The sequence below is a fragment of the Thalassophryne amazonica genome, chromosome 4 (genome assembly GCF_902500255.1).
Source record: "Thalassophryne amazonica chromosome 4, fThaAma1.1, whole genome shotgun sequence".
Classification (NCBI taxonomy): domain Eukaryota; kingdom Metazoa; phylum Chordata; class Actinopteri; order Batrachoidiformes; family Batrachoididae; genus Thalassophryne; species Thalassophryne amazonica.
The window spans coordinates 98,425,866-98,451,066 of NC_047106.1; the positions used below are offsets into that span (position 1 = coordinate 98,425,866).

General features: G+C 41.1%; 1 protein-coding gene across 3 annotated transcripts in view; it reads right to left on the minus strand.

Moving 5' to 3' along the window:
* Positions 1-449: 449 nt before the first annotated feature.
* The window catches only part of cux1b (cut-like homeobox 1b), a 237,115-nt gene continuing 212,363 nt past the window's right edge, over positions 450-25,201 (minus strand). Inside the window, exons 15-22 of one of the 3 annotated variants that reach the window (XM_034168318.1) lie at positions 9,448-9,651; positions 8,026-8,132; positions 7,819-7,935; positions 7,572-7,655; positions 1,709-1,765; positions 1,550-1,630; positions 1,398-1,462; positions 450-1,315 (exon numbers count right to left, since the gene is read on the minus strand). In XM_034168318.1, coding sequence (XP_034024209.1) covers positions 1,267-1,315; positions 1,398-1,462; positions 1,550-1,630; positions 1,709-1,765; positions 7,572-7,655; positions 7,819-7,935; positions 8,026-8,132; positions 9,448-9,651 — 764 coding nt within the window. In that variant the 3' untranslated portion in view covers positions 450-1,266. Of the gene's footprint in view, positions 1,316-1,397; positions 1,463-1,549; positions 1,631-1,708; positions 1,766-7,571; positions 7,656-7,818; positions 7,936-8,025; positions 8,133-9,447; positions 9,652-13,809; positions 17,125-20,108; positions 20,374-21,876; positions 22,066-22,158; positions 22,429-23,027; positions 23,170-25,201 lie in introns of those variants that run through there. The other 2 variants (XM_034168316.1, XM_034168317.1) reach the window with 2 other exon arrangements.

Below are 25,201 nucleotides of genomic sequence, written 5' to 3' on the forward strand. Positions count from 1 at the left end.
AATCTAAAACTAGCCATTTCCTCATCTGTATGTATGGGCTGGTCCTGATTTCTCTTAGACGAGCTGCCAAAAAGCTCTGAAATATTTGCTGCAGTGTAGCAGTAGAAAGGTGGATACTCTGGTAATGGTTTTACTCTGCTTTTTTTAAAGAGGCATCTGGGGCATCACATGATCAACAGAAACTGTTAATTTTACTGACTTGTTGGGGTGCCTGAAAGGAACGGTTTTGTGATTGCAGTGTTGGACCCCCCCCAACAAGAAAAAAAAATTAGATGAATTAATCTGCATATGTGGCAACTTTTAAATGCTTTGCATCCACATAAAACATCTCAGAGTTTAACAAAAGACAAATTACAAAAAATATTCTTCCTCATGGTCCATATTCTTCTGTCACTAATACATGTTTTTTTTAAAAGAAGAAGACTTACGAATGACACACAAATATTTACTGCATAGTCTTTATTTGGAATATATTTGCATTGCTGAAAATGATTAAACAGGTTATTAGGAATCATAATGTCATTAACTATTCATGCTGCAAAACTTTTCTCAGGTGGAGCAAATGATCTCATTTACAACAAATATCAGGAAATAAATGACTTATGTGTCATTATAACCACATTTCACATTCGATGATGGAAAACTCTACTTATCCAAGTCAATTTCAAGTACAGCAAATCTCAAAAGAAAGAAAAACCATGATCATTTTTCCCACTGAAACCTGAAGAAAAGCATATGTTGTCTGTCACAGTAATGAACTGCATTTTGCACTCTATTCTAAACAATATAATAATGTAAACCACAATAACCGTTTCTTTCAAAACTTAAGTGCCCTAGATGTTCTAAACTAAACTTTAACACAGATAACATAAGAGTACCAAAGTACTGATCCCCTTCAAAAAAAATTAGTATTACCTTCAATAAATCTGTATTACACCTGCGTACCTGTTTACTGTTAATGAGTTCCTTTCAGCATTGTGTTTATCTCAAACGCACTAGAAAAACTTGTTGGTGTTTAACTACTCTGATTTTAGTTTGCAGGTTACAACAGATAGATCATAGAACTGGAGAAGAAACCCCAATATGATTTTGTAATCAAACGCCCCTTTGAATTAGTCAAAAGTCCAAACCTGACCCCTAGTGGAAACATTACTAACTGCAACACCATCATCAACGAGACACAAACATCAATCAATGTAGGAAGTATTTTCCCTGGACAGTTTTTGTCCTTTAATTTGCACTGAATGCTGAATTGGGCCGCTGCACTCAGAGGTTCGGGTCATTCTCATGGAAACGGTGGAGGTGGTCAGCATACCTGAGAGAGACAGAGAACAATAATATACAATGCTGCAAAATAAGACTGATTAATTCAGAGATGCACCGAGGAGTGCACTCACTTTTTAGCACAGAATGCAGTGCAGTCTCTGCCGATGCTCTCACTCCAGGCAGTCTTGTACAGCACCTGAAAGAAGGAAGTAAGTGACTCACAGCTCAGAATGGATTGACTCAGGCTCCTTGTTGGTGCAGAAGGCAGCAACCTCAGACCTACCAAGAATACCAAACAATGAAGGAACAGAGTGTAGAAGAAAGCAATGGTCCTGGCCATCTTATTGGAGAGAATCACACGGCCCTAGAAGACAAAAGAAAACAAGAAAGATTAAATTTGAAGTGGCACCAAACACAAGACAGATGAGTGCGTATGACTCACCAGGCTCAGTGTTGCCTTATCCCATGGACTGAGGCTCAGGTAACGGCGCTGACGCTCCTTGAAAAACAAAAATAGACTAATAAGCCTCAACAAAGGTTGGAAGTGAGAGTCGGGACTTTGAATATTGGCAGTATGACTGGAAAACAGAGAGAATTGGCTGATATGATGGAGAGGAGAAAGGTAGAAATATTGTGGATACAAGCAACCAAATGGAAGAGACATCAGGCTAGAAGCATGGGAGCTGGGCTCAAACTGTCTGTCATGGTGTGAATGGGAGGAGAAATGTGTGTTTGGCAGATGAAGGAAGAGCATATTTAGAAGGAGAAACATGAATGAAAAACACACTGACAGTGTGTTGGAGGTTAAGAGAGTGTCTGACAACATAATGAGTATGAAACTGGAAATTGATGATTATGAATGTCATCAGTGCATAAGCCCCACAGGGAGGTTGTGAGATGGACAAAGAAAGTGTATCCAAGCATAAAAGAGTGGTAACTGAAGCAGACATCTATGGGCATGTCGGTAAAGGGAACAGAGGTGATGAAGAAGTAATGAGTAGATACGGTATCAAGAAGAGGAATGTTGGAAGGGCAGTCAAATAAACAAAAATATCTGATTTCTATAGGAGATTTAGTTGACTATAAACTAGACAAAAACTGAAACACTTCAGATGACTAAATTATGACTAAAACTAAATGACATTTTAGTCAGAGCATGACTAAAAACTAAACCAAATAGACGGTGGCAAAATTAAACTGGTGGTAGAGGTGAAAGAGTTCAGACAGGGTGGAGTGGGTGGAGAAAGGTGACAGGAGTGATTTGTGGCAGAAGGATATCTGCGAGAGAGAAGGGAAAATTTACACAACAGGAGTAAAACCAGCTATGGTGTACACTTTAGAGATGTTGGCCCTAACAAAAAGACAGGAACCAGAGCTGAGATGCTGCAATTTTCTTTTGGAGTGACGAGGATGGACAGGAACAAGGAAGCCAAAGAGGATGCTTAAGTATGTTGTGACGGAGGACATACAGGTGGTTGGCGTGACAGAGCAAGATGTAGAAGACAGGGTGAAATGGAAATAAGTGATCTGTTGTTGTGACCCCAAATGGAGAGCAGTCAAGAGATGAAGAAGAAAAAGCAGTTCCAAAATAGAGCCATACTGTGAGTTGGCACAGGTTTTATTCCTGACGCAACACAGAGAAACATGATTATAATAAATCCAACCCAAGTACTAATTATATACGAATCAGTATTTTCCCAACCAAGCATTAATAAAGACTTCTTGTGCTGCAGTTCTGAGATCAGAGGACCTGAGTCCAACAAAGACTGAACTCTTGGATCCTGGTACGTGCTGTCTGAGTGCCATTCTGGTTTAATATACGTATATGATGATCTCATCCCAAAAATCAAACCATAAATGCAGTCCAAAAATCAGTCTTGATTTTTTTAACACATCATTTTGTTGTTAAGAGCTTGCCAGGAGTAACTCGACCTGCTGCATCTGATTCAACTCCAGTTCCTACATGCCCCAAAACAACTTTCAAAATAGACCAGAAATTTTATGGCTCATCAAAGCAACACAATGATACTCTATAGAGTAACCTAACATATTACACAGTGATCACGAAAGACAACAAAACTGTGTGCATCAATGTCTGCATGCAGTTCATCCTTGTTTTTAAATACTTCACAATTTGGAAATGTGCACAAATACCCAACCAATCTTACCACTGCAATAACACACCATAAATATCAATGCAAGACAGCACAAAAAAATAACGACACAGTTGATGCATCGACCCTGCTGTTTCAGCAGCTCATTAGCGCTCCACAACGGAAAGCAGCTCAGCTTCTTACAGCTCCACTTTGCACTCTGACAGACTGTGAACAGTGAGAGCAGAAGCACCCGAAGGAGAAACTGTTGCATTTTAACAGATTATTTAGAAATCTTTGCTTTCACTTGTGAAGACCTTTATTAAGCAACCACTATGCACAGTGCCACCTGCAGCCTGTTCTGTACATAACCACTTCATCCAGGCAGCCAGGAAGCATGATCCTCCACCTCACCCTGTTTGTGTGTTGCTTCACAACTTAAGTTCTTGAAAAATACTGGTTTTAAGATAAACATGAAAAAGAACCCTGTAAATGGAGACTAGCAGGTTAAATTCCCCCAATCAGACCCTCAAAAATTTGGTCTGAAAAGGGCAAAGAACAACACTTGCCTCACTAGCGCTCCATTCTCATTTAGAGCAATTGTAGAAAACACACAGACAGTCAGAAAAACAAACCAACCAACCAAAAAACAACAACAACAAAAAAACACAAGAACATCACACATGACTATACGAACACAGGGCCAAGCATGCCCTTGAGCAAGGCTACTGCCAGTGTGCAACTGAGCACCTTGCATGACAGGTCCTACCATTAGTGATAAAAACCTAGAATCTTTACCATTTAATTGGTCCCATTTTCCTTTTTACATTACCAATGCGTTCTTGTAGATATTAACAGGCACAAAAATAAATAAATAATATTGGTGTCATGCTTCCATGATTAGTCATTTATCAGAATAAGCTAAATGATGCATCCAACAATAAGGACCCTGAAATGCTATCTTGTTCCCTGCAATTAGCAGGACAAGTACAGAATTAAAAGAGTTTGATAGTGGATCAACAAAATTTCCGTGGGGAGCCATCAACTACTGCATATTCAGCTCTACTGCAACCCGGATGCAGATAAGTGGCAGAAAATGAATTAATTTTATTATTCAGCTCTGAAATTTTTGTGTTCTGATACATACACGGAAGTGAACCAATGAGCATTCTAATTTGGGTTTTAAGATTCACAATAACCAAAACTCAAAATATAGACAGGCCACTTAAGGTCCCCAAACAACACTTATACCCGTCACACATAGCCGGAATCATGCAGAGTGCCGTCGGAGTTATGAATTGGCGCACATCCGAAAGGTGTCGGATTTCAGTTCCAAAACCATCTGACACCCATCTGAGGACGTCCACACAGTCGGTCAAAATAGGCTGAGAGCCCTGAGTGTGACGCACATGTTCATAATTCTCCAAACAGCGTCGAGATGGGACACCTATCCGACAGCGATCCATATGTAATCTGACGACCATCTGACCACAATTTACATATTCTGATGGCGGCATAAACAGGATCTGAAAGGATCTGATTGCAGTTGATTGAGCTCTGAGATCGATCACAGCAAAGCCTACCGACATGCTGTGCCACGTTTGTCCACCTCCACTGGACCCCGGCCAGTGGAGGGTGAAGGAAATATTGTTATGTAATAACATGTATGTGGCAATGTGCGCACATCAGAGGCATAGCGCAACGCCCAGCAACGCAGCTGAACAGGATGTCACCGCTGTAACGCATGTGTTATTACGCGTACACCTCCTAAGTCTGTAGCAGGTATGATGTGGAAATGTTTACCCAGCACATGATGACATAAATAAACATTTAAATCACCTCCGGTTCCTCGCGTTCCACAGCGCGACACAGACAGCTGGTCAAGTCCCTTCCACTCGCTGCGCTGCGTGCTGGCAACGTCGATCAGATGACAAAAGCATAATCCACCTCGTATAATTAAATCCCATGTGAAGCGCCGTCCCACAACGATAATCCAGCTACAGTTGTGTTATGATGCATATCAAGTAAAATTACAACAAAAAGAGTTTAAAAAGAGAAACGAGAAAGTCCACTGGCTGCATCTGAAAATTGCGCACTTGTGGGAAGTTCAGTTCAGTGGCACTTATGGAGTCACAGCCAGACAAATAAAATCGAGCAATGCAAGTATATACTGATCAAACACCTAAAGGGATTTTTCACCGGACTGTACAACAGCAGGTGATCACTGACAGCTGTCAGTGCGCTCGGATGGACATCAGCTCCATTTTGTTATAGGTTGTACAATCTAATGGACTCTGACCTTGTTTGGCCATTACTTTGGAAACCAAATGTTCAACACAGTCAAAACTATTCCATTTATTAATCCTATTAGCTCAACCAACAATAGTGTTGGTTGAGCACCTTAAATGGTACCGATTACGTCAAAATTAGCTTCAGGCTCGTGGACTAAAAGGCCACCGTTGCTTGTGTCATTGTGTTTAAGAGCACAAATTAATTTGACGATGTCTGTCTAATGACTGGGAAATTTCCTTCCAGAATGAAATTAGCTATAGTGATACCGCTGTTTAAAACTGAAGACAAACATGTCTTTTCAAATTTTAGGGCAATCTCACTCTTGCCACAATTTTCTAAAATTTTGGAAAAGGTATTTTTAAAGAGGTTAAATGATTTCGTAACGAAACATCACATACTTAGCGAATAGCAAGATGGTTTCAGAAAAAAATAAATAAAATCGCACTACTTCACTGGCTGTAATTGATTTTGTTGAACAGATTATAAGTGCAACTGAAAATAAGCAATATATTGTAGAGGTCTCTTTTGATTTAAAGAAAGCATTTGATACTCTAGACCATACTGTGCTATTGGGCAAATTACAGAGCTATGGTATCAGGGGATTGGCATACGATTGGATAGTTAGTTATTTAAACAACAGGTATCAGTGTGTACATATTGGTGGGACATATTCTGAGCTCATTAAAATTACTTGTGGGGTGCCCCAGGGTTCAGGTCTGGGGCCGTTGTTGTTTGTTCTGTACATTAATGACATGTTCGGTTTCCAAGTCCATCAGTTGTATTTTGTTTACTGGTGATACAACAGCATTTTGTAGTGGGGATCACTTGGGACAGACCTTGGACATGATGGAGAAAGAGCTACAGAAGTTTAAACATTGGTTTAAGTCAAACAAATTATTGCTCCACTTTGGTAAAACAAAGTGTATCATATTTGGAAACAAGTCCAGGAATTCCTGCAGAAATGTATCATTAAATGATAATGAAATTGAAATTGCAACTGATACAAAATTTCTTGGTGTTGTTATTAATGATAAACTGAGCTGGAAAAAGCATATTAATTTTGTTAAATCTAAAATGTCAAAAGCCATTGCAATTTTGCATAAAGCGCAATATTTCATTTCCCAACACTCTGTTTTAAATCATTCATTGCTCATTCCATATATGATCTACTGCATTGAGGTATGGGGAAATACATATAAAACTAATATTAATCCAATATTTCTGTTGCAAAAGAAAGCTATAAGAATCATTTGTAACAAATCATATTGCGAGCCAACAAATCCACTGTTTGCTTGTTTACATATTCTAAAATTCTGGGACTTGGTTGATTACATTACAATACAAATTATATACAAAGTTAAAAATAAACTGCTGCCACATGTCCAGGATCTGTTTAAACTGAGGAACTCCAGTTATACTTGGAGAGGAATTTTGTTTTTTGAGCAATTGAAGATCCGAATCTGGAATAACTGTCCTGACAACATTACTTTGTACTTTGGTGGGCTTTAAGAGGCATTACAAGAATTATAAAATTTCTTGTTATAGTTGAGGACTTGGGTTTATTGTTTTTGTTATTGCTTTTGGGATTCTGTGTTGTGTGCCAGTGTTTGTCTGGTTGTATTCTGAAAATTTGCATTCGTTTTTTTTTTCCCTCTGGTATTTGTCGTGTGTGTATGCATGCATGCATGTGTGTGTGTGTGTGTGTGTGAGTAGATATGTATTTATGAAATTGTGTTTATGGTTGCATGCGTGTATAAATTTCATATTTTTAGTATAAGGGGTGGACATTTATAAGCTTTGCTTCTGCCCTCACCCTATCGGCCAAACGGGATCATTGTAAAGTTGTTTTGTTATGAGTTTTTTTTGTTGAATTGTGTGCTGAATAAATTCATTCATTCATTCAAGTTGTGTAGCATTTACCCTTTTGCTGAAAGAAGCAAATGGATCCAGTCTCTCCTCATACTGGGAGGAGTAACGCATCACTGTGTCATCACTGCTCCCAGCCTACAGCAGAGGAGAAAAAGATTACAACTTCTACTAATATGGCAACTGCTCAGGGAAATAAGAAAAAAAAAAGAAAAAGGAAATGGTTTAGTTAGTATTCAATTTATGACCACAAATGACATGAGAAACATATTAATTCATGCGAGCATAATTAAGTACGGACTCTGCCAGCGTAGCTCTGCAGGAACTTGATTTTTTCGTAGAGCTTTATGTTGTCTGCTCTCAGGCTGTCCAGTTCGTTCTGCAGGGCCTGCATGGTCTCCTGCATGGAACGATTCGCCTGCAAGAGACAAAGAAGGCAAGTAAATGAGGATTTATTTCTCAAAGAGAGGAATACAGGTATGCACATGAATGTTGGACCGCAACTCACAGCTTCCAACTCCTGGTTGCGGGAACGGAACCTCTCTCTTTGACTGGAGATGATGGAGAGCAGGGAGTCCATCTGACCCTGATCCAAATCAGGATGGGAGGCAACAGCTGGAATTCAGCGGACACAGAAAGTAAAGCCAGCGCAATGTGGGAAATTAATTTCTGCAGTTATACAGAGTTGTACGAGTATAGACATTTACCTTGACATTTAACTCTCCGAGTACAACAATCCTCCAGCAGGTTTGAAATGCACATCAGAATTTATCGTTGGGTTATTAAATTTAAATCTGTTCTTGAACTAACCATTTACACGAACACATCCGCCAGGGAAAATAAACAAAATTAAGATTAAAATAGTGACATTTCATCAAAATCCCTTTATTCTACATGGTTCTTAAAAACATTTTGCTCCAGATCTTTCAATCCAAATTCTGTTAAAATCCAAACAATCTGTGCTGCTAAGTTCAACTGTGAATCCTTGAATAACAATTTTGAAACCTGAAGACAGCAACAATGGCAGAAATTCTGTGAATGCAATCAGTGACAGATCAGTCACCGAGCACAAACCAACCTAGCAAAAACTTTGACAAATACTGATAATTAACAGCAAAGTTCATACTCATAAAAAATAAAAGATGCAAATGGAAAAATAGTAAAAGACAAAGAGAAAGGCAAAGCCTGAAACAGTACAAAAGCCACCTGCAGATACTGAAACTCAAACTGGAAGAAATTAACAGCAGAATCTCAAAGACCAAATCAAGGACAAGACAAGGTTGGACAGACTGAACTTAGGAACATAACATCTTAAAAGGACACAACACCTGGGCAAGACCGACTAGAACATTCAGATCCCAAAAATAATATCAGTGATGAAAACATGATCAAATGAACACATGACAAATGGACCAGCACATTTCATTTACGAAATCCTAACTGCACTCATTTGCAGCTAACTGAAAAAACCTCCACATGGCAGGGTTTAGGTGGAGTCTTCCCAAAGCAGGGAGCACATGCTGGTGCTGCACCTCAGCGCATCCACACCACCACGGGAACTACCATGGGTCCTGGATTCCAACCACCCAGGCAGACAATCGGTCCACCCCAAAATCTCTAAAATAAACATCTATCTGCTGCAGCCAGATGAAGTGTGGGTGTCCCCTTGACCATCTCCAGCTACTGGGGTCCTCAACACTCAGGCAGCTATGTGCTTGATCATGCACAGGGAAATGCCCTACATGGCCACAGTTACACCAGAATTTCCACTGGTGTTTCTGAAATGACTGACACCACTTCTACAGGAGCTGAGACTTTCCAATTTGGAAGTTTCTAACAAACATCAATGGATTGTGAGTTTGCAGTTGCCATTAATCCATGTATTTGCTGTGCACCAAAAACACAATTCAATAACTCTTTTGTAACTAACCGGTAAACGTGGCAGAGGCCTCTTTGATGGGTTCTGGAATGTTGCCCAAGTTGGTGAGATCAGACCCGTCTGCATCAGGTCGCTGCAAGGAGGACATAGCCTGGATGGTGCTCAGGTCGTGCTCCAATTTCAGGATCAGCTCCTTCTGCTCTGTGCTGGTCCGCACCGCAGCCGCAAACTCCACCTGCAGCTCTGCATATCGGCCTGACGGGTCCAAAGAATCATTAGAAGCCTTGCAGTACACTAACACCAAAACTCAAGCATTTTATTTTGTTTGTAGATCCTTAAAGGACTCACCTGTGTCGCAACAACACCTCTGCAGGATGCATTTTTCTGACACTCTTTTCTGTTTCTAACAAGCTCCACTGATCTAGTTCTCTGAGAATACTTAACCATGTATTTATCAAATTATAGTTTGGACAAAAGTGGAAGAAGAACGTCTGACAAAATGAAGGAAAAAAGTCGCAACACTTTTGGTATTTGTATAAAAGAGATTTACTTCAATTATCACACCTAGGGTGCATGTGAATAATAATGATGATGAATCAAATGTCAATCATAACAAATACATTGTGAACGTTTCATACAGTGATATTGCTTTTCAATGTTGAAGAAGGGACTGTTTTACAGTGCTGAGAACAAACAACATGACATGACACGTTTAGTAAATAGAAAGAAAACAATGATACGTGAGGAAAACCAAAAGGAGCGAGACCCCGAGCAGAAAAAGCATCTCAGGAGTGAAGTGCTAGGACTTTCAAAACAAAACAAAAAAAACATCCCTTTACACTCATGCAGCCTTTTGTACTACAACACGCATGTACGCACACGTGCACACTTACAAAACAAGCAGTGGGAGGAGTTATGAGAATTATTACTTCCATGTTGTTGAAGTCAGGCTGGAAACTGTCTAAAATAAAAGTTGGGGGGGGAACACTCTGAACTTGCTAAAGCCTCAACAAGCGTCTTAAAGCTTTCCAAAAGGGGGCGCTGGGGAGAGGGCGAAGATCTCCCCAGGTCATTTGGTTGTCAGACTACACTGTGGTTTAAGCTATGGGTGAACAGAAGCAACAACACTAGGAGGTGACAGACGGTCAGCAACCTTGCAACAGGAGTGAAGAACTCTTTCACTATTTGGCTTTTTGCTTCCTCTATTTTTTTTTTTCATTTCTTTCTTTCTTTTTTTTTTTTTTTTTTACATTTTTGTCACTTGCTGAAATGTGTATTGTCCAAAATCAGACAGAGCGCAGAAGAACTAAACGGATGAGGGAAAAACAAAACAATGTTTTAAGACTTGAAACGAGCTGTAGCCAATGTGAGACACACAAAACTCTAAACTAAACAGCACGCAAGGATTTTGGGTGGGGGTGTGTATTTAAACGATGAGTGTATTGTGCTGTACTATGTGTGTATTACAGAGTGTGCTATGCATACAGCACCGCTGATTCAGAAAGTGTTTCCTTACAAAACCCACTTCATAAGATATATTCTAAAAGTATTACAAAAACATCTGAGTTTCTTTTTTTTGTAATTTCTTTCTTCTTTTTTTTTCCTGAATATGGTGACCAGTGCTGCTGTTCGGGCTTCCATTACAACTAAGGTGTCAAATGAATAACCACTACTTCAACAGATCATACAGTAAAGCTTTACGACTTCAGAAAACACGATATGATATACAGCATCTGTTACACCTTTACAATGTTATTCAACAGTGTATAGAATCATCTGATTTAAATTTGTAGAAAAATATCTGTGGATCATGGAAAAGTCCTGAATCATCCCTTCTCTCCTCCTGCCTTCAAACAAAAGCATACGTGACAATAGTGAATCAATAGCTACTTGATCTACTCTATTTACACGCCTCTTTTCCAAATAACCCTTAACAATTGGCACACATTTATATCAATACCTGTAGTGCCATTAATGTCACAGCAAACCTGACACAAACAGAAAACAATACAAAATGCCCTATGAATAAATTCAGTGTTATTACAGTGTACGCTGTTTCTGCATGCTTCCTCCTTCATTCAATGCTCTGGCCTTTCAATGCTAGTTAGTTATGTACAAAGTAAGAAATGCAATGTGGGAAAACAGCCGACTGTTATAAGACCTACGCCAAAACATGTCTGCAGGTCAGTCGCAATAACTATTTTCTCCTTTCAACATCATGCCGGACTCCAGCAATTATTTGTGAACCTCTGGAGAAAGCCCAGTGGAGAAAGACTGACTTGTAAGTACCAATATGAAGGGCGTGGGACGTAAATCTGGACTGAAATGTGGCAGAAATTAGGAACAAATCATATGTAATAGTCTTCTTCTAATGACATCACGAGTTTGGTGCCCTGCTTGGCAGTTAAAGGCACAAATCTGATGATCTCACATGGTTTAGATGAACTGATGGATCTGGCTATAAAACAGCTAATGGATTAAGTGCTTAGACTTTACAGTAAATATTAATCACCACCAAACATACTGTGGTTGTACAGTCCAACAGAAGGCATCATGCCTTTGCTTCTGTGCAGAGGGTGAATGTTTTACAGTGCATCCAGAAAGTATTCACAGCGCTTCACTTTTTCTATATTTTGCTATTTTGCATCCTTATTACAAAATGGAGTAAATTCATTTTTTTCCCCTCAAAATTTTACTCAAAACTTTTTTGAAATTTTTGCAAATTTATTAAAAATAAAAAAATTAAGAAATCACATGATGCCACAAGCTTGGTGCACCTATCTTTGAGCAGTGTGCCCACTTCTCTTTGCAGCACCTCTCAAGCTCCATCAGGTTGGATGGGGGGTGTCGGTGCACAGTCATTTTGAGATCTTCTCCAGAGATGTTCAATCAGATTCAGGTCTGGGCTCTGGCTGGACCACTCAAGGACATTCACAGAGTTGTCCTGAAGCCACTCCTTTGATATCTTAGCTGTGTGCTTAGGGTCACTGTCCTACTGAAAGATGACCCGTTGCCCCAGTCTGAGGTCAAGAGCGCTCTGGAGCAGGTTTTCATCCAAGATGTCTCTGTACATTGCTGCATTCATCTTTCCCTCAATCCTGACTCTAGTGTCCCAGTTCCTGCCACTGAAAAACATCCCCACAGCATGATGCTGCCTCCACCATGCTTCACTGTAGGGATGGTACCTGGTTTCCTGCAAACATGACGCCTGGCATTCACGACAAAGAGTTCAATCTTTGTTTCATAAGACTACAGAATTTTGTTTCTTATGCTCTGCGAGTGCTTCAGGTGTCTTCTGGAAAATTCCAGGCGGGCTGCCATGTGCCTAAGGAGTGGCTTCTGTTTGGCCACTCTCCCATACAGGTCTGATTGGCAGATTGCTGCAGAGATGGTTGTCCTTCTGGAAGCTTCTTCACAGAGGAATGCTGGAGGTCTGACAGAGTGACCACTGGGTTCTTGGTCACCTCCCAAACTAAGGCCCTTCTCCCCTGATCGCTCAATTTGGACAGGTGGTCAGCTCTAGGAACATCTTCCATTTTCAGATGATGGAGGCCAGTGTGCTCATTGGGACCTTCAAAGCAGCAGAAATGTTTATGCACCCTCCCCTAGATTTGTGCCTTGACACAATCCTGTCTTGGAGGTCTACAGACAATTCCTTTGACTTCATGCTTGGTTTGTGCTCTGACATGCACCGTCAACTGTGTGACCTTATATGTAGACAGGTGTGTGTCTTTTAAAATCATGTCCAATCAACTGAATTGACCCCAGGTGGACTCCAATTAAGCTGTAGAAACATCTTAAGGATGAACAGTGGAGACAGGATGCACCCGAGCTCAACTCTGAACTTCATGGCAAAGGCTGTGAATACTTATGTACATGTGATTTCTTAGTTTTTTTTTTTTATTTAATAAATCTGCAAAAAAAAAAAAAAAAAAAAACTTTTTTCACATTGTCATTACGGGGTATTTTGTGTAGAACTTTGAGAAATGAATTTTGTCCATTTTGCAATAAGGCAGTAACATTAAAGAATGTCGAAAAAAGGCAGTGCTGACAATACTTTCTGGATCATCCACAGGAAAGTGCCTGTGTAAGTGGAATTTTACAATTATTTGATATGTTAAAACACCCAATTTTAATACAGTGCATTGTGGGTATCAGTACTGCTTTCTAGGCTGCCAAATATATTAGGGTGTGTGATCAGAGAACATATTACTGAGGCTTCAGGAGGGACAGGGAATCCATGAAGGTGGTTATTCTTAATATCTACAACTGTACACGACATCGGTCCTTTCTCTCATACAGCTATTGGGAGTCAGAAATAAAGGTCTGCTGTACAAGGATCCGCTATATCACGTAGCAAAAATGGGCAAAGGTATTTTATGCTTCAGTTTTAGTGTTGCAATTCAGAGAAGAGTCTGTGCTTGGTTCACAACCACTTTTTTTTTTTTTTTAAAGGCATACATTTCCCATGATCCTGGGATCGTACTCTGTTGTAGTGTTTACAGACCCTGTCCTAAGTAAAGTCTTCATAAAAGATCCTCATAAGTGCTTCATAATGGACTGCTATATAAATTCTGCATAATCATAGGCTGGCTATCGCTGTTCAATCTGGCATAGCACGCCTGCTAGCTGGTACACTTCTCTAATCTCAATTTGGCAGATATGACCTCTTTCAAGTTAATGTGTGTTCACATGTTAAATGAGAATTTCATCTCATTTTGACCTATTTGAGAAAGTGTTTTCAGCAGGATCGGTGAATTATGTTCATGTGATTAACAGGAGGGCAGACAGCATTTGGGGGGTGGGGGAAGAAGCTGCATGCCCTGCCCAGCATTAGTGTTTGGCTTGCCCAAGAAACAGCCAAAAACCATAAATCAGAACAAGAAGAGATATGCTGGAATATAGTCACTGATACTGATATGTCCTTTGATTCTCTAGCTAGCTATTTGAGAGCATAACTGTTGTGGCGAAAGCTTTTCGCTTACGGAGCATGAACTGTAGCAAACATTTTTTTTCAAAGCGATTGAAATTACACTAAACTTTAGGATTCATGAATATACAAACAAATGAGAACTAGTACATCTCTGTAAATATTAACCAATACTGCCGGCAGTCTATAAGTCTAATAAAAATGTTACTTGCCCTCAGGAACAGTATAATCCCTTAAAAAATACACAACTCAAATGATAAGACATTAAATGAAAAATACAGCACCTATAAATAAGCAGAATAAAAACCAAACTATAAATGCAGAATAGCAATAAAACCAAGCTACAGTAAATCATAGTATTCCACTACTTTGTGAGAAGATTAATGTAATGGTAACGCATCAAACAGCTTAAAGAAGGGTGTCAGTTGTGCACTAGTAGTGTGTGCAAGTAGATAAGAAATTATGACCCCACTCACTGGAAAAACGCTGAACACTCCTCGATCTTGCACGCTTGGCATGCACGTGCACACAGAGGGGAGGCAGTGGGCTGACAGGCACTGAGGGCTCATGTGGGACAGGGAGGAGGTGATATGCCTTATCGTTTGTAGTGTATACCATAGAATTCAACTGAAAAAAAAAAAAGACTTAACATCCCTGGATCAAGGACAGACTGGAGGAGAGCGGAGACTAGTCACACCAGGGTTGGGGTAAATTCACAACATCAAATGCCATGGTGAAAATGCATTCGCACAAGACGCTTTATTTCTTCTTCTCCAGTCAAGAATTTCATTGCATGTGAAAACCTACTTGAATCTGTGTGAAATGACCTCAACCCCGACTTACATGTGGGCAAATACAAACGCACACGAGACACGCAGACGTTCTCACACACACTTTTCCTGATTTGGCCTATAAAAGATGTGTGTTGTGAATGAAAAAATCTGTGGGTGGCGCAGACACACAGCCAGCGGATCCGATGCTGGTTAAAGCTGTGACGTGCTCCACCTTAAAAAGCAAAAAACAACAATAGACACGAATATTACCACCATGTCAGAGAGCTACAGTACTACGGGAGTTCATTGTATCGTAATAAAACAATGTGACATTATGTGATTCTAATTTGTTTTTAAAACAGTAACTTGTCATTTCATTTATTTTCTGTTTTTATGTTGTACTAATTAAAAACGGTTCCTAAAATTCCCTATTTTGTACTCTTTAGAGTCAACAGACTGTGCAATCTCTTATTGGCAAACAATTGCAATATCAAAAAACTAAACAAAAAACATCCTTCATCCTTAAAAGAAGGGCTTAAGGAGACAAAAGAAGGTTCCTTCCTTCCTTCCTCTTCAGATGAGTTCGCGGCGGATTCGTGAGGAATTAAGAGATCCTTCTGGCCATCACATGGCTGTCAGCAGGATAGGATACGGAACACAACAGGTCAAAGTTCATTGTTCTTACATCAGTAACCATGGCAGCTCAGCCGGCAGGCCTTCCACTACCCTCTTAAGAGTGTAGGAGTGAGATTTAAAAAAAAATCTGCTGCCATTAAAGACAGACACACAGACAGACAGACAGACAGACAGACACACACACACACACACACACACACACAGGTGCACACTGACGCGACCTCAACCATAGAAAAAACACACACGCAGTGAGTGAAAAAGGCAAAGGGTTTGTAACAGTCACTCTACAGTGTGAAAAATGAGGCGTCTCACTGAGTGAGGGGAGGTTTGTGGACACTTGGGAGGTGAGAAGAAGAACGAAAAAAAAAAATATTTTTTAAGAAAGTGAGAGTCCTGGTAAGAGAATTCCTGTCTCTATCTATCATCTATCAGTGTCTATCACTGTGACAGCTGCGGCGTCAGGCCTAGCCTGCGTGACTGAGTCCAGGTTTCAACCCTAGCTGTGGGTCAGACCCCAGCTCAGGAATAACCAGTCTGGTGCACCAGTGGCTGGTGATAAGGGGGGAGGTACAGCAGGGCCAGAGGCCAGCAGGACGGCTAAGTGCTTTTCTCAGTAAAAAAACAAAACTCTGTTTAAAAAAAAAAGGAGACACACACAGGTTCTCATTTTGTTCTAGGTATTCAGTATTTCTTCTTTTTAAGGGTTTTGCCAACCACTCTTTGTTTCTTTCCTCTTTCTGGAAAGCTTCTACACTACTAAAAATGGCTGCTGAGCTCGACTTTGGCTGTGTCCACTCTCCAACTGGAACAGAGCAGGAGGGGTCCAAGGTTAGAGGTTGTGAGGTTATGATACGAGAGGGATGAAGGATGTTCAGAAGGAGCTAGAACTCCCACTCTGAGGGATCCTCTTTGCTGGCAGCTTTCTCCAGCCTGTGTATTATGTTATTGAGATTGGCTGCTTTCTTCTTGCGCAGATTGTTGTCCCTGGGGTTTCTGGTTGGGGCAGAGGCGGGGAGTGTAGTACTCGAGGCAGAGCTACTAGAAGATGCTTCTGTGAGGTTGAAGAGCCCCAGCCCACCCTGTCCACAGCTAGAGCCCGGCCCAGCTAAGCCAGAGGTGGTACAGTCTATTTGAGTGGGGGAGTTATTAGAGCCCCCCGCCTCACAATCAGCATCCATGTCGTGGTCTTTACACACTCCTTGGGGTTCCTCCAGGCCAATGGCCAGTCCCTGGCGTGTGTCCACCGTGCCCTCAGATTCTGTCCCATCACAACTGTCCCCTTCTCCTGATTTGGACCCACGAAGGGAAGGGGAACCCCCGTCACTACCCGGGCCCACTCCACCAGCTGCCTGAATCTCCTCTATGAAGAGTTCTCGCCGGATACGTGACCTAGAGGAGTCACAAAACAGTCATCATAACCAGCTTAAGGAGTACATAAAATATTGTACCAGGAAACACATGACACAAATCCATTTGGGACATGGCTGAGTGCATAGCTCATTTCTATCTTGAGGTCACATATGTCTGACACAGTTGGAGTGACCCTTCTTTGTCTGTTATAAGGTACATATACACTCAACAAAAATATAAACGCAACACTTTTGGTTTTGCTCCCATTTTGTATGCGATGAACTCAAAGATCTAAAACTTTTTCCACATATACAATATCACCATTTCTCTCAAATATTGTTCACAAACCAGTCTAAATCTGTGATAGTGAGCACTTCTCCTTTGCTGAGATAATCCATCCCACCTCACAGGTGTGCCATATCAAGATGCTGATTAGACACCATGATTAGTGCACAGGTGTGCCTTAGACTGCCCACAATATATATATATATATATTTTTTTTTTACTAATAGCTAGGGATGTCCCGATCAGGTTTTTTTGGCCCTGATCCGATTCCGAGTCATCTGATTTTGAGTATCTGCCGATACTGAGTACCGATCCGATACTTTAAAAAACTGAATGAACAATGAACAAATGCTAAATATATAATAATTTCATTTAAAAAACTGAACGAACAATGAACAAATGCTAAATATATAATAATTTCATTTTAATCACCTTATTTTATTATTTATCACTTAAACAGTGCACTTCTCCCTGAGGTAGCTTGAACAATCAAGTAATAATCTACCAGACTTAAAAAATGTCCAAATTTCCATGTTATTTTATTTGTCTAAAAATAAATGTCAAAGGTTCCTTATGTTAAACAAGAAATTATCTAATCTGAAATAACAGGTGGTTTTAATTTACAGATGAAAGGTTTTTAAAGAACCATTTATTGATTTAGCTATTTTAATTACAAGTGTTCTAAACTTTTTTAAACAGTAATCAGAAATTTTGAGGTAACAAACAACAACAACAAAAAACATTTCCAAGGATTTTTCTTCAGACATGTGGTTTCTGCACTGATCTGTGGTTCAAATCCCCGCCTGACTGGAAAATCAATAAGGGCCCTTGGGCAAGGTCTTTAATCCCCTACTGGTCCTGGTGTGTAGTAAGCGCCTAGCAGCACCTTGACATCGGGGTGAATGTGAGGCATAATTGTAAAGCGCTTTGAGCATCTGATGCTTTATCAGTGTTCAACAAGTTCAGAGCAGCGCAGTGAACGTGAATGAAGACGGAAGCTCTTTAAGACACGCTCCTAAATGTGATGAGTGCGCACGTCGCTTGTGCGCACACCATCTCTCGCTCCGTTTTGCAGACAAACGATCACAGAACAATTAGTTTTTTTTCCTTTTGTTAATCAGATGACAGATCGTCGTCCTGAGGACTTGGTCAGCACCAGATCCTGCTGTGCACGGAGGGATGACTGAGCAAGAGTTTCGCTGGGAAAGTGTCCATCATGCTCTTGTCATTCCATCGAGGCATCAGGCTGAGCGTGTAAACACACAAACAGCAGTTCTGCTAAAGAAACTTTGCTCGTATAACTCCCCCCACCTCTGTCTGGCTGAACTTATATTTTTTCTTTTGTTCAATAAAAAAAAAAAAAAAAAAGACTGGGTTGAACTTTGACCGCGTCAGCCTGCCGACAAGCGGCAATGTGCGCTCCTGTCAGAAGCGCTGCGTCAAAAGCCGAGCTAAAGCGACGCTTCTGACGCCTCTAAAAAGCAACGCGTCTCACGCCTCTGACGCTTCCGACGCGTGAAAGGCCCATTAATCTGCAATAATGAGCCTGAAATAGCGCTGATCAAAATAATGAGGATAAAATCTATATCGGATTCCTGATCGGGATGCAACGTCCGATTTTGATCAAGTCTGAAATCACATGATTGGGCCCGATTTCCGATCACATGATCGGATCGGGACATCCCTACTAATAGCCCAATTTCATAGCCTTAAGAGTGTGCATATCATGAATGCTTGGTCTTGTTGGATTTGTGAGAATCTACTGAATCTCCTGGTACCTTGTTTCCCATGTAACAATAAGAAATATACTCAAAACCTGGATTAATCTTTTTAGTCACATAGCACTAGTATTACTCTGAACACTACTCTATGTGCTTGTTCAGGCGGGGTTGGTAAAGTTAGGCCTTACACATGTGAAGCACCTTGGGGTGACATATGTTGTGATTTTGCATTATATAAATAAATTAAAACACACTGACAGGTAAGGGCCACTTTTCTTAAGCCGTGGTCACAACCCGCCATACTTGCACATGCGTGCAGTCTACTTGCAAAAACGTGGGCTAAATTTAGAGATCCGTACTTTGTAAGTACTGCCTCAGTACGAATTTAGGAGTACGCAGACACGGCGTAGAGGTTTTAGTGCATGCAGAACTTTTGCTGCGGTCAGGCTGCGGATTCACCAGCAGTACAGATGACGCACGTTGTGAGTACTGCCTTAGTACGGATTCAAAGTGGCACATTTTCATTCATTTACTATTGAATTAACCAAATCCGTACGTAGACAGTATGGATTTGGAGGCCGACAGACTTGCATGCACAACGCAGCTTCTCACTTGAACTTGGACTTTATTTCCAAACGTCAGCAACACACACTCCACATCTGTAACTTTTCGAGGCAAGTAAACACTCGTACAACTGACCGCTGCAGGCTGGACATGCTCATGCATCGCCGACGCCGAAAAACACCTGCCGCTCCGGTACCGCTCATAAAAAAAGAAAAGCGACACCCCCCCCCCAACACACACACACACACACACACACACACACACTGCATTATTGTCATCTCTCTTTATCGTTACGTTCCTAGAGACGTGCGTTGAACGTACTCCCTTCCTCCTCTTGCTACTGCCTCCGTACATTTTCACAAAAACGTAGTGGCCGTGGCATCCGCAGAAAACGTACGGCGAAAAAAACGCACGGTGGGTTGTGACCGGGCTTTTCATATGCTTATTGCTTACCTATAATTATGGAACCAGTTGATGACAGTGCTGGTCTTCAGGTTGAGCTGAGAGGCTAGCTCTTCAATGGTTTTTGGTGAAGGATAGGGCTTCTGCTGGTAGGCCTTTTTCAGGGCCTCCTTCTCCTCAGGGCCCAACACCACCCTGGGTTTCTTCAGCTGCTGCTGGCCTGGGCTCTGGGAACCCTGAACATAATCTGGCCCCACCAAGCTCCCATCCACAACATGGCCATCACTCAAGGAGCTCAGCCGCCTCTTCATATAAGCTGGAAAGAATGCAAAAACAAAAGAGAGCAGTCAGCATGAAAGAAAATACATTTCTACAACAACAAACATAGGCAACAAGAGCAACACATTGATATATTCTACAAGTCAGTGATCTGATGATAAATGGAGTCACCAACTTTAACAATTCTAACAAGCCTAGTCACGGTGACAAAAGTGCAATTTGTCAATCAGCATTTATAGAATGCACAACTACTACCGTCTAAATGGCTTTTCATGGAATAGCTCTGTTCAATCGTTGAGGATATATTTTTAAATATGCATAAATACTGACCTGGGTTCAGTTGTAGTGCATAAACACACGTATACAAAACAATTAAAGGTGAGGTTCAAAGGCTCTTGATAACATGGAGGTGATCATAGGTAATGTTCAACAAACGTGTGCCAAACACAATATGTGCATCAGACATGCAAAAAAATAAAAATTCTTTCAGCATCTTTTTAGCCAGTAGATAGTGCTATAGCCTCACTGAAGTGTTCCAACAAAAGCACTGCTCCCATTTTAGAGCAATAATCTTCACCGTTCACTTTAGGCATCAGCAGCTTCAACTGAACAGCTCACAGCAGCCTCAAATGAGGTCGACATCTTTTCAACCCCAATATTTGCTGCCAGATATACTAGTGTTAAAGAGAACAATCCCTTGGGGCATGGGCAGACCATTGTGTGTGCTGCCTCAAGGGCGTGTAAAGCCAGGGTGAGAGGTCAAATACAGTTACTCTGGACCATGTCCATGTCTTTTCTCAGAGCACTGCTGTTGGCCAGGACTACTGCAATTTGGATTAATTACTTTGGGGTCAATAATCCAAAATGAAGAGACATGAAAGTAACCCCATCCCTCAACCTCTAAGCATAGTGGCGTAAGGCCGATTATATTTTTTACCCTTGTGCTTTGTGTGAAATACACAGAGGGTTTAAACACATTCTGGATGGTTGCGCCTACTGACAGATTCAAATATCTGTATTCCGTCTTTATGGTGAGAGCGTGAAGCCAGCAATCAGGGGTCACTCTGGGGATTGCTAGGAGAGTGAAACCTCCACATTTTCCAAACAGAAGAATTGCAGAATGATAGTGTGATAGAGTAGACTACAGGCTAACAAATAATAAAAAATATACGTTTGTAGACAAATGATTATGATGATGATGATGATGAAGAGGAGCACTGATGACTGTGAGTAAGCAGGCCTCCGGCAGTCCCCTAGCTGTCGCATCTAATACAGTATGTGATGTTTGCAGTCCTGATTGGTACCGACATCACACCAAGATGACTGATCTGCACAACATGCTCTGCTGTCCTGCACAAATGATAGTTTGTGTGCAGATGTCTGTGTGTAATTCAAAGGCTGCCGATTGTGTTATTAATATTATCATTATTGTTATTTCATGCATTTACATAATAAATGCATGAAGAAGCATTAGGGTTTTTTCTGTCAGTGTTCTGTTTAGTCATTTTGAAGGTATACACTTTTATGTCCCCATTTTTACCTTTCTTCTCAAGACGTTTCATGTCCATGAGTTTCTCCACACTGTGTGGGTCCTGGAGCCACAGTTGCATCCGGACGAATGGCTCCCTGCCTTTCAGGCTGAGCTTGTGCCAGGGTTTGGGTCTAGCCAGTAGGTCTGACACAGAACCCTGAGTTAGACCCAGGATAGTCTCACCAAACAGGCGCTGGCCTACGATAAAGAAGTGACCTGTTAAGCTCATCCAAAGTGAACACACACAGAAAGAGCGCAAGAGACAAAGAACACAATGTCTGTGTTTCTTACCAAGATTATTATCAGTCAGCACCTCCTTCACCTTCTTGGTGATGGCGTAAGTATCCAGCTCTGGAGACATTGCCACCATTTCCTGAATGCTGAGACCTGAGTGGGGACCAGGAAGAGGCAAAGGGGTGCCGGGCTGAGAGTCCCCACACAAGGGATCATCAGATGGCGGTTTGTGTGCATCACCTGCCATCCCGTTAATAGACTCTTCGGCTGAACTGAGGGGAGATTCTGGAGCAGGACTGCAGCTTGCTGAGGTCTTGGGAGTACCTTCTGTTTAAGGACAGTAGATAGGGTGGGGGTGGGAGGAAGCAGTTAGGTGACATGTTGCTCAATATCCAAACCAACGTTCAGTGTTCTCTTCCTGCTGGTTTGGAGAGGGACTTCGTCATACTAGCTTATTTAGCTTCCGTTAACCAGCAAAGGTGGTCAAGCTTTTGGTTTGATGCTTTTTGGGATTTCTTTGACCATTCCTTCATCTCCCTGTCTGTGTACTACTGCTGTGCAGCTCAGCAGGCTGGAAGAGAGCAGTCATGAGGAGCTGTCAGTGTACATTAGCTGCTGTTTACACCCCGAGAGAGAGAGAGAGAGAGAGAGAGAGAGAGAGAGAGAGAGAGAGAGACACAGAGCTGCCATCTGGCGCCGCAACACTAGCTTGTCTATGACATGACAAACCAGCAGCTTGTTGGCTGACACTGCCACTGCACTTGGAGGGGTGGATGGTGGGAGGAGGAAGAGGTGGAGGGTGGGTGATGTGAGTGGCAGACTGACAGCAACATCTAGCCACTAGCTCTAATCATCAGGCTTTCTGATAAACACTAACTTGTGTAAATCTGTATACTGTGTTTGTGTGACCACGTATATCTGTTTACCTTGGTTCTGCGCTTGCTGGATGTGCGTATTTTGTCCCTGGTCGCCATTGAGCCATGATTGCATGCGGAGGTATGGTTCTCTGCTCTTCTGGTTCAGCTTGTTCCACTGTTTGTGTCGAGACAAACTGTCACTCAATATTCCCTAAAACATAAGTCGAAAATTGATTATTGTGCAGTTCAGTAATAACACACAAACAAAAAGTGAAATGACAATGACAGACTAGAAGGGCACTCCGAGAGCACATATGTCCACTGGGGTAATAATGGTCAACCATCATTACCGCCCCAACTGACACAGTAGAGCAGTCAAGACTCTGACTTTGCTACAGGCAAACAAACAGATGTGGTCACATTACCTGCTCCCCTCTGCTGTCTGCTGATACAGGTACCAAAGCAGACAGATTTTTATATTTTTCAGAGACAACTGCTGGTACATCTTTTTACCCTGCACTCCAACTGCAGCACAGGCTATTGTAATCACTTCTGTGTGTCTGTGAACAAAATAACTCAAACAAATGAGCAGGTTTTTTTTTTGTGATCGACTTATTTTCTTTTTAAATCTGAAATATAATCAGTCACGTAATCAGTGTAAACATAAAACAGTTAAACATAAAACTGCGGGGGCCCACAGGTTTTGAGCATTTTAGAGGCATTTCAGGACCATGAGAGAGAGACCTAATTTCATGAATTTCCATTTTATACTTTTTGTATGTTGGGGTATGTGAAAGCCTTACTGTAACAACAAAATCGGTCTCTGTAGACCTTCTTTCCGTGATACCTGCCTCGCGCTATAACATGTGCACTTATTATAAATGCCATAGCATTGGACAGATATCAGTGAACTTGCCAAAACTGTTCTTTAAATGTCTTTCCTTAACTTGCAATGAACTCTGAAATATACTGGAACTTCATGCAAGTATGTGTAAATCATTTAAAGAGATTAAAACCTATCAAAACAACATTTGTGGTATAAAACAGTGACTGTATTCATATTTACATGTGAAATGTATGCTTACAAATCATTGCCCCATAATAAATTCCTAAATCACAACATCCGATTCTGCACCCCAACTACTTATGTCAGTCAGCAGGAAAACCCCACAGGTACATACAGCATAGTAGCATTAAAAAGCACACATCCTGTGCACCAGCTGTACCGCAGTCTATGAAATTCACCAAAATAAAAAATACATTGATGCAGGCAGATTTCAGCATGCAGGCAAAATATAGTCATTTTTGAATGGTTTATCTATTAAAGAATAAAAACTGAAGGAAATCAATTGTAGGGTCTGAAAGAAGTTTCTGTACAAAGTATTTTAGCCATAAGGTCGAGTGAAAGGGGAAAGTGTTATTTAAAAATCAAACACTTTCCCCTTTCCTGCTTTTTAAATGCTTGAAAGACAGTGGACTCATCGAGAGGATTTAGTACTGCTATAACGGACTGATGCAGAAGGTGGCAGCAATGCAACAATAAGCATGCCGGCTACCGTTATACACCACAAAAGAAGGATTTGTTTGTTTTGTCCACACGGTCACATTTTGAGAAAGGCGTGTTTCATGTCAAAATAAAGCCATAAAATACATATATATTTTTTTAAGTTAGCAGTTTTATATGACGAAATAAATGGAACATGGAAACTAATTTTGTCAAAAATCTGTATACAAATGCTGGTTTTGCAGCACTGAATTTCACTTCAGCAGGTGTACTGTATAAATAACTGCACCACACTTAAAAATTTCAGTTATTGTGAACACATTTTAATTGCATGAATAGAATTATTGGACATGCATCTGAGCACTGGATGTTCGGTTGCTGACTGGTACGAGTGCTGTCGGCTTTGGGGCTCGCTGTGCCTCTTCCGCGGTCTTCTCGTCCCGGGCAGATTAGTCCATTTAATATTAACTTTGGTGACATTTTTCTTTGTCTTGTAGTGTTCTTGCAAAGTTTTGTTGATGAAATCTGAACATAACGTGCAGAGGGCTTTAGTGGGAGCTCAACCTTGCGGATGATATCACAGAGTCTTGCCTTTGTCCCATCCACGTCCCGCTCCAAACATGTCCACTTAAATTTTTTTACACCACTATCGATGTCTTTCACGTGGTCTTCATCCTCTCTCTTGGTAATTTCGCTCATTTTACAGACGCAGCTCGACAGCCCAAATTTGCAGCAAATC